Below are 9,157 nucleotides of genomic sequence, written 5' to 3'. Positions count from 1 at the left end.
AAGGCCGATGAAGAAGCGGAAAGGAAAGAAAGTGAATGTTAATTGTTATTGCTGTTGTTGTAGCTCGGTGCAAATATCAATGCCCACGCTTGTTGTGGTTGGTTGGCATACATAATTATGTAACATGAGCAAATCAGCGGTTTCGTCTCGAACGAAATTTGGAGCAAGAGCATTTAAACAAAAAAAAAAAACAAGAAAAATAAAAGAAAAAAATTGTCATTCAGTTAGCTTTTGTCGCGCGTCGCAACCACTAAAAACAATTTTATTGCCATAATAAAATTAGTTAACTATCGACAACAGCCAAGTATTTTACACACCATTCATGCATTCGAATTTGTCTATTTTGTATTGTTGTAAATTTATAAATTTATTCAATTACGTAGGGCAATTTGCCGGCCAAGTGTTGTTCCATCATGCCGATTACTCTATCGTTGACCAGCGTTTTCACATCGTTCGCACATAGAAAATCAAAGTGATTAAACTTGGCGGCGGCTATGCGATAAACACCGACCACTGTGCCCAGCAGACGTGAGTAGATGTTGTGAACGCCACCGGGCGTTGCAATGGCGTCACTTTCGCCGAAGTAGAGCAGCAGCGGTGCAGTAACCAGCTTAAGGTCGTAATTGTACGGTTCAACGGAGTTGTTGTAGTACTTACGATTGCCTTCGACGCCATAATCGAAGGCGACAAAATCACCCGAATACCAGATTTGTTGCAAATGTTTGATTTCCTTGAGTGAACCACCCTGCAACAGTTGGCCATAAAGGAGCGGCTCAATGGACTGTGAATAGTTGAGGGAGAGAGAGCGAGTTTTTAAGTATGTGTCGGATGGCATCTTTTGACATGATATATTTTGGCTTACCTTCGAATAGCGGCCATTACCCGCAAAGGTGCTCATTAGTTGCAGACAAGTCTGGCGATTGTCGGTATTGCGTTGGAAACATTTTTTACGTAGATAGCCGGCGGGAAAGAGTTCATATGACTCGGATTTTACTTTGGACTTATCACATGTAGGCAGATATGTTTGGAAATGTTAGGAAGTAAAAAAATATATCGGAAAAAATTTAAATCATACAAATATAGAGTTACATCATTTTCGAAAACATACATAACTATTTTACTTATAAAATTTAAGGATTTCACTACTGGGTGGCATTGGTTCTTGCTTAAATAAAATAAGCCACAAATAAAATAATTTCGCTCACACAACATTTTTTCCCCTTACTTCTCCCTAAGAAAGGGATGCCCAGTACACAGCTTTTAGAGAACGCCAGCTCATCCACTATACTTCGTTCAACGGCATCCCTGTCGGTATAGTTCGACATGAAATTGCAGCTTTTTGGCTGTACGAGCGCAAATAGTTTATGATATCTTAGCTCGTGAGATTGCCTCATCGGAGCACACAACCAACTCGCTTTGGTTTTTTTAATTTATCTGTGTTCTCAGTTTTAACTAACTACAGCCCGCGTGTATTCTTGAGTTGGTACTTTTGCTCCCTAGAAGGAGAAGCAAAGGTCAGTGGAACCCCACGGACGGGTTGAAAGTGGTCGGAGAGATTGGCAGACGTATTAAGTATCATTTAAATATTTATGTAGGACAATATTTCGAGAGATATTTGACACTGTTTGATACTTTGAATAAATCGCTTTGAAAAGTTTTTCTTTCCGTAGGTTGACCAGCGCATTTCAACCTGAATGTGGGCACCGGACACTATACAAGACTTCAGGGAAATAATTAAGTCTTAAATTTTTTGGCTCACCCTTTGTGAACAGTTCTCATATTTCCAATGGAATGGAATGGAATTGTGGCTGGCCGGAAAACCAAACACAAATTTTTCCATGCACTCAGGCCGTATTGCCCATTGTACTTATGACAAAGGGACAGGATTTAGAGGAAGGGAATATATAGGTGGGGATGGGCTTTGAGGTTCGAGCGGTTTCCAGGACTTTCAGAGCAGCTTGGCTGTCACTGTAGATCCTGATTTTATTTCCGCGCCACCTTTCGCCAATTATCCAATCTGCCACTTTTAGCATTACAAAGACTTCCGATTGAAAGACCGTCGCCATTGCACCCAAAGTGGTGAAGTATCTGAAGTTACCGTCCAGATGCCATCCAACTCCAATACCGTTTTCACTCTCTGAGCTGTCGGTATAGAAAGTTTTCTCGAAGCTTCCCAAGAGAGTGTCTGAGTCTCTCCATTATTCACTTGTAGGAAATCTAATGAAGTTCTGTCTTCCAAAGGAGACTCCAGGTATCAGTTTGTTATCAGGTGCCAAAAACGAAGGATACTGATCTGACAACCTTCTCAATAACTCTCTGTGTACAAAACTCTAATCTTCGTGCCACAGATCAAAAGAGCGCAGTCAACACTCTTGGTTCGCTAAATCCAGAGGCGGCAAATTCAACAAAGCATAAAGAGCCGGTCCTAATGTTGTTTGATATTTTTGCAAACTCTCGGTCGTTGATTCTGTTGCTGTATCATTGTTCCAACCCTGCGGAGAAGAGCGTGTTGTATATTGAGAGTTCGTGAACGAGCAGCTTGACTGGGGATGTAAATGTTTTTTTTTTTTGTTGGTCACAGCCAGGTACTTGTACTCTGAGAATTGTCCAGTCAGCAATCATACAAGCTGTGTTCTCAATGAAAGCAGATAACTAGCTGTACACCGCACATCTTCTGATTAGGTTAGCGCATAGCCCATTTTCATGACACCAAATGTCAATCATATCGCGGCTGAGTAGAAGATCGACCTATCTTGGCAGCCAGTTCGAAAACGCCTTATCTAAGAAAACTTTTCAGCAATACCCTTTCTCTGAATTTGGTCCAAAACGCCCTACCTCAAGTCAAAATATCTAGCAAATATGTTGAGATAGGGAGTTTTTGAATCGGAGCTGAGATGGGGCGTTTTTGAAGCGAATTCTGAAATAGGGCGTTCTTAGTTCTATGATATAGGGCGGTTTCGAACTGGCTGCTGAGATAGGTCGATCTTCCACTCAGTCGTCAAAAAGGCAGTGTTCTCTGTGCTTTTCTGGGAACTACCATTATAATTGTCAAGTAGGGAATAAAGTATCAAGCACTCGAGCAAAGGAGGAAGTATACTGCTCTGAGGATTTCTATCATGCACTCCACACTTTCTTCTGATTAATCCTAATAACCCTTTGCGGTAGCAGTGAACGAACCCAATTTACCTAGCTCCGCCTAGGCTCCCAAGCTCTACCCTCTTAGGAAGCTACTAAATAGCTACACTTCAATAACTGAAATTTGTTTTTTTTCAATATTTCAACCAAAATTTCAACATGTTACCAACTCCTACCTTTAAAATCTTTGTAGTATCTTAAACCCAAGATCCTCCTCGACTCACCTTCACAAAGCGCATTACCCGCCGCACATCATCCGGTTTGAAACGCACAAAATCGTGCAATTGCACAATTGGGGCCAACGCTTGCATTAACAGAATGCGTTCATTGTACTCGGGATGAATGGAACACAAAACTAGGAATGCGTTTAGCGCCTAAAAGCAGCCCAATGAAGGCACAAAACAAGGAAAACACAATACAGACAATGGCGTAAGAAGCATTAACGACACAATATTTACATTTTCTCCCACCACCGACCACAACAACACACGTGTACAGCAACGAAAGCACAGCAAAAGCATAACAAAAGCAAGTGCAAAAACAAAAGATAAATCCGAGAACAAAAACAATTACAATGTAGATAACAACAGCGCCTAAGCGTGACAAAAACAACAGCACTTTAGCACACATCGACCGGTTTCCCTGTTCGTCCGTCTGTCCGTCCAACACCATTGACAACGGTAACTAAGCATACGGACGGTACTACACCTGGGAGTGCCCAATTAGCAGCAACTGCTGGAACGAACTCTCATTCCCAATGTGGTCCATTATGGCCGGCAGATCGTAGGCGCCCATTTCATGGAAGCTGAAGCTCCAATAGTCCGAGCTGTCGGCGCTGAATTGCGTGTGACTGCGCGCATATGCTGAGCCGCGTAAATTCGCCAGCCAAACATCGTAGTTGCGGTCGGCGAGCAGAAAAGCTGAAAGCAGCACCCAGTTAGGCGGGGTAAGGCAGGAGAAGAAACAAAATATTAGAGCTCCGGCATGTGAGTACATTGGTGTGTGTGTGGTGCACACAAATGGGTCAGTGTAGGTGACAAAAGCAAAAGCTTAGTTGAATAGAAACTACACTCCGTTCATACCTAAGCTCTTGCCCGGTCCGAGCAGCAACCAGGCGAGTGATGAAGTTAGAAGTCCGTGTACCAGCAAGACGGGCTGTTTGCCTAATTTGGGTATGCGATGCAAAAGCAGCTGATAACCGTCGGTTGTGGTGACATTGTGCACTTCCACGGCGTACTTGTGCTTCTCCAGCCAATCAGTCTATGTATGTACGAGTACATATGCAGAGTGTTTTAGCGAATGTCATCAATTGTATGCATCTAATCGAATTGTTACTGTCTACTTACCGTTGTCCAGTGTGAACGCCGCTCGATTTCCTTGTCGTACTTGTCCGCTGCTTTACTATCACTTTTGCCGAAAATTGGTGGCCACAACAATGGTTTGCCCACTTCCATAGGCAGGTGCGTTGCAGAGGCTGATGTAAGGCTGCTTGGTGTTTTAATTGGGGGCATACAATCCCACGGATATCTCAGGTGTACCGTTAGTGTTAGTATTACTAGTTGGATTATTGCTTTGGAAAAATTATGATATCGCATTGAACGCTGTTGCTTGTGGTGGCTCCAAAAATGATGTAACGAATTTCAGTATCTTAATTCTCTTATGGAGGAGTTTTGTAGCTGTACTAACTATTTAATTCTATGTGTGGCTGTGTACGACAGTGTTTGTCAGCGTAGTTAATCAATGTTTTGTTTTATATTTATTTTGTCGTAATCGGTGAACCGTGAAATTATGATCTACATATGTGTTTATATCGAAGCTTAAAGTTAACAGTGATGAATTTTGTAGTAGCATTGCGTCCATACGTAAATGGTCAAGCAATTTTATATCGAGTCTTCAACACTGGTTCCGGCCATAATATGAGGATTCAATGGTCTTTCGTATTAACATATTATATAAAGGGTGAACACACCAAAACTGCGACATTTAGAAATTACTACCAGAAACAAACTAGAAGGCTTTGAAATTATTATTTTTTGTATTATATAACTTGGAAGTTTAGATGATATTAAAATGTTAAAATATTAGTTATTATTTGCTCCATATGCAAGTGATCGGTATTTTCATCGCACACGCGCCATCATGTTCTACACGACTGCATCATCGACTTTACGCGATGCGCACAACTACTTTGTTTTGCACTCTTCAATAATTTTCACTCTTTCACCTGTTTTCTTCAAGATTCCTTTGACAATTGACCAATATTCCCCAATAGGACGTGGCTCTGGGCTATTGGGTGGATTGCAGTCGTGAGTTACAAAATTGATGTTATTTGCATTATACCACGGCAATGTGTCCTTGGCATAGTGGCAGGTTGCCATGTCCGCCTAGAACGATGGCCTACTCCTTATCTGTTGATAAATGACAGAAGACGCCTTTCAAGGCACTCATCCCGATAAACTTGATCATTCATTGTCCCGGATGGGAAAAAAGGGCTGCTCTTACGGCCGCAGGAACAAATAGCTTGCCAAACCATGTGGTTTTTGGAAATTTGGAGTTCATTTTCAGCTTACAACTTTCAGGGGCATCTTGACGACTTGCAGCAGTATAAAAATCTTGACCTGTAATATATTTTGAATTCTTATAGCAGTAGGTTTCGCAGTCCATAACAATGCAGTTGTATTTTTTAATTTAGAATTCATACAACTTCCGAATGCGGGATTTCGCTGTAACATTATACTTTGCGCCTCGGTCTGGCGCTGTTTGAGCTGTAGAACATCTCAATCAAGCTTTCCGCTTTACCTTTTGTACGAAAAACTGCGATCTCCGTACGGGTTTTGCAACATAACGCGACAAAGTCTTCGGATCTCGCGAAAACGCACTGAGGACCTTCCGAGCACTGTTTTTATCACATTGACCATGCTAACCCCCGCTCCCTGGTTTTCTCGTAACTGTCAGGCCTTATTTGTACCGATTAAAACCCTGCAAACTGTCGAATAGTGCACTCTTTAATTTTTTAGCAATTTTACGTGTACTTAAGGCCGAATCATTTATAAACTCGTGCAAAATGGTTTGTCTCGTTTCTAGCTCGGTTGCCATTTCTAACTCAACTAGGAATCAAATTCAAATGAAATTTCTTCTACTTCAACTAAGGTCATGGTCAACTTATGGTATTTGAATTTCAAAATATTGAATTCGTTTTGGGTAAGTTATAAGCTTCCCAAAGTGTCGCAGTTTTGGTGTGTTCACCCTTTAGCTTAAAGGTATGTAATGCCAACAAACAGTGTTCTATTAGTATACCAACTAGAAGCCTATCACCTTCGCCCTGAAAGGATACAATAAGCTTATTGACTTTGCTGTCGTAAGCTCCCCACATACATCTTGAAACTGTGTCCACACCTTTCTTTCCTTCAGAACTTGTTCAAGCTTTATTTCAGTGACCGTAAGGCCTGAATTCCAGTCCAAATGGGTACCCGAAAAATCAGTAATGTAACTGGACCATGGGAAGCGAATAGCCCCTTAAAATACTTCTGGTTGCTCGGTTTCTGTGTAATTTGAAACCGGGCAGGATCCGCTTAGAAGCAAGGCCCCAAGATCCCGATAGGATCTTACTAGCCCAATTGCAGAAGTCTGTGTAAGTATCGTATCGATGTTTGACTTCTATCCAAGTGAGCTGCTTCGGAAGGGGATATATTTTGAAACCCTCAAAGTCAGAGTTACCTTTTTGTACAAGGCCGATAAGGTCTTGCACGTGTTCCCCGGAGATTTCCGATGAATTCGCTTCTCTCAAGCACAAGTGAGGGACAGATTGATCTGTACATAAGGATCGGGTTCCTTATAGTTCATTTTTGCCGAGCTTTAAAAAAGCAGATGACAACTCGAGGAGGGTAATTGCACATATTAAGTACAAGTAAACGAAGGTGTAAAAGCAAAAAGTAGGATATAAACAAGCTGTCAACGTATCTCGAAATTCTTGTGACTTAACTGGGCTTAAGCCTTTGGAGGAAAGCGGTGAGAAACTGCAAAGTGTGCAAGGCAAAGTGGTTGCCTCGCTGGGTTGAGGAGTATGGACTATATATAAATTTACATGCCACTCTAGGCACACGAAATCTAAGAGGTACATTTCTGCCCAGACGACAGCACCACACCATCCATATGATAAGCAGAGAAAACTGGGTGGGCCCTGTTATTTCATCGAAGGTGGGTGGGAAACTGTGATAAGGTATCATCTGTGAGAAACCTGCCTTTAATCTCTAATTTAGGCCAGTGGATCAGGTTTCTCAAGGAAGCAGTCGACCTGGAAAAAAGTTTGGGGTAACTTATTTTCTTTTTCGTGATCCTTATATTTGTTTGATTCGCTCAAGGTACTTGTTCTGTTATTTCGAAGTTGCGAAGCAAACCAAAGCCTTCATCAAGCTTCTATAAATTCCTGAAAGATATCTCCACCGCAAATTTGTCTAAAATTTCGGTTATAGAACGTCGCATTTCTTCACTTGTATTTGACACAAATCTTCAGAATTTCTTGCGCGCATGCTGTGCTTTTTCTGTAAATAAATATTTGGCCCGGGCGCATTTTTAATTTCCTTTGTCTCCTATAACAAGATATGGGTTTTCACAAAAAGTTTACTTAGCAACTTTTCATTCTAGGCTAGGGGATATGTAGGTTTGGAGTAAAAATGAAATTGTTCTAAATATAAAAAAAAAAAAACAATATTTAAAAACTGAAATTATAGGTAATTAGATAATGTGGTATTTCTATAACAGGAAACGCACATCGTTGCTTTAAATTTTAAACAGAAGGGAAATGTTCTTTCCCATGCAGAATTTTCCTTTGAATATGGTATCAGAACGGGTGACGGAGTATCTTCCATACTTAGCAAAAATGTTACAATAAATTACCACATTTGACAAAGAAAGTAACAAGTACCGAATTTGATAAAAAAAAACTACCTACTCTAACTGCAACGTTGCTTCAAAAGCGCTTTTCAACTATGACTTTGCTGAATAATCAATTCGATCTTCGCGATCGCATTTCTTTGCTGGGTTAACTTATCAGTTGGTCGTTTCACTAAAGTGTGCATACTTTTAGGCATAAGCATGGAATGGATTGTGTGTAAATATTATACATATGTTTGTTTGTACATATTTATGTTTGTGTGTATATACGTATGTATGTTTTTACTAGTGTTGGGAAGTATCGAGTGCTTTTGAGGATCAAGGTTTTTAGGTATCGATACTTTTAAGTATCGGGTATTTTTCAGAGTACTGAGTACTTTCTTTACATATATACATGTTGGTAATATTCCAATACTTAGTGTAGAAATCTCACAAGCTGCCAGTACTTTATTCAAATTAATGTATGAATCCCAAATTGCGTCAAAGGAAATTATTGAAACTGCAAATTGAGTACAATCATTTCTGAATACCGTTAAATGTAAATAAAACTCAGTTCTTTTTAAGTCTATTCGACACTTAATACTGAATACTTTGAATCGATCATGAGTACATATATCAAAGCGATTATTGGAACAGAGTATTTTTGAGTAGGTACTGAGTACTTTCGAGTTCTTTTAAGTTCTCAGTACTTTCCAGTTCCTTTTATGAGTAATGAGTACTTTCAAGTTCTTTTGCGAGTACTCAGTATGGATACTTTTAAAAATCGGTTGCTGTCGATCCTCTTGAGAATCGAGTTCTGAGTACTTTTGGTATCGATAGTATTGCCCAACACTAGTTTTTACAATAGGAAGTATTAAACCACAGCTTTGTTTACCGAAAATGTACAGCAGATATGAATAAAATGAAGCTGGCACTCAAATATTAATTGTGTACAAAATCCAAAGGGTTCTATTAAAATTGGATACTGGCGGAATTACATGTCCATTTTTTTTTACAGACATATGCACATTATTTTCCATGTTTTTTATATCTACTATACATGTGTATATACATACCTACATCTGTATGGTAGACACTAATTTTTTTTTTATTAAAATCGGAGCTTCAGTTTTTTTTTTGCATTTCCAGA

General features: G+C 40.1%; 1 protein-coding gene across 1 annotated transcript; it reads right to left on the bottom strand.

Moving 5' to 3' along the window:
• Positions 1-367: 367 nt before the first annotated feature.
• LOC118742135 (lipase 1-like) lies at positions 368-4,646 on the bottom strand. Its single transcript, XM_036474095.1, has 6 exons — positions 4,482-4,646; positions 4,218-4,395; positions 3,844-4,055; positions 3,360-3,509; positions 863-1,000; positions 368-781 (listed from the first exon to the last, which is right to left on the bottom strand). The coding sequence occupies exons 1-6, from the start codon at positions 4,644-4,646 to the stop codon at positions 368-370; spliced, it is 1,257 nt and encodes a 418-aa protein (XP_036329988.1).
• Between the last annotated feature and the right edge of the window lie 4,511 nt (positions 4,647-9,157).

The sequence above is a fragment of the Rhagoletis pomonella genome, unplaced genomic scaffold (genome assembly GCF_013731165.1).
Source record: "Rhagoletis pomonella isolate Grant_MI unplaced genomic scaffold, Rhpom_1.0 Rhpom_scaffold_00006, whole genome shotgun sequence".
Taxonomy (NCBI): domain Eukaryota; kingdom Metazoa; phylum Arthropoda; class Insecta; order Diptera; family Tephritidae; genus Rhagoletis; species Rhagoletis pomonella.
The sequence above is the reverse complement of the archived record's forward strand: the minus strand, read 5'-3'. Positions and strand labels throughout refer to the sequence as shown.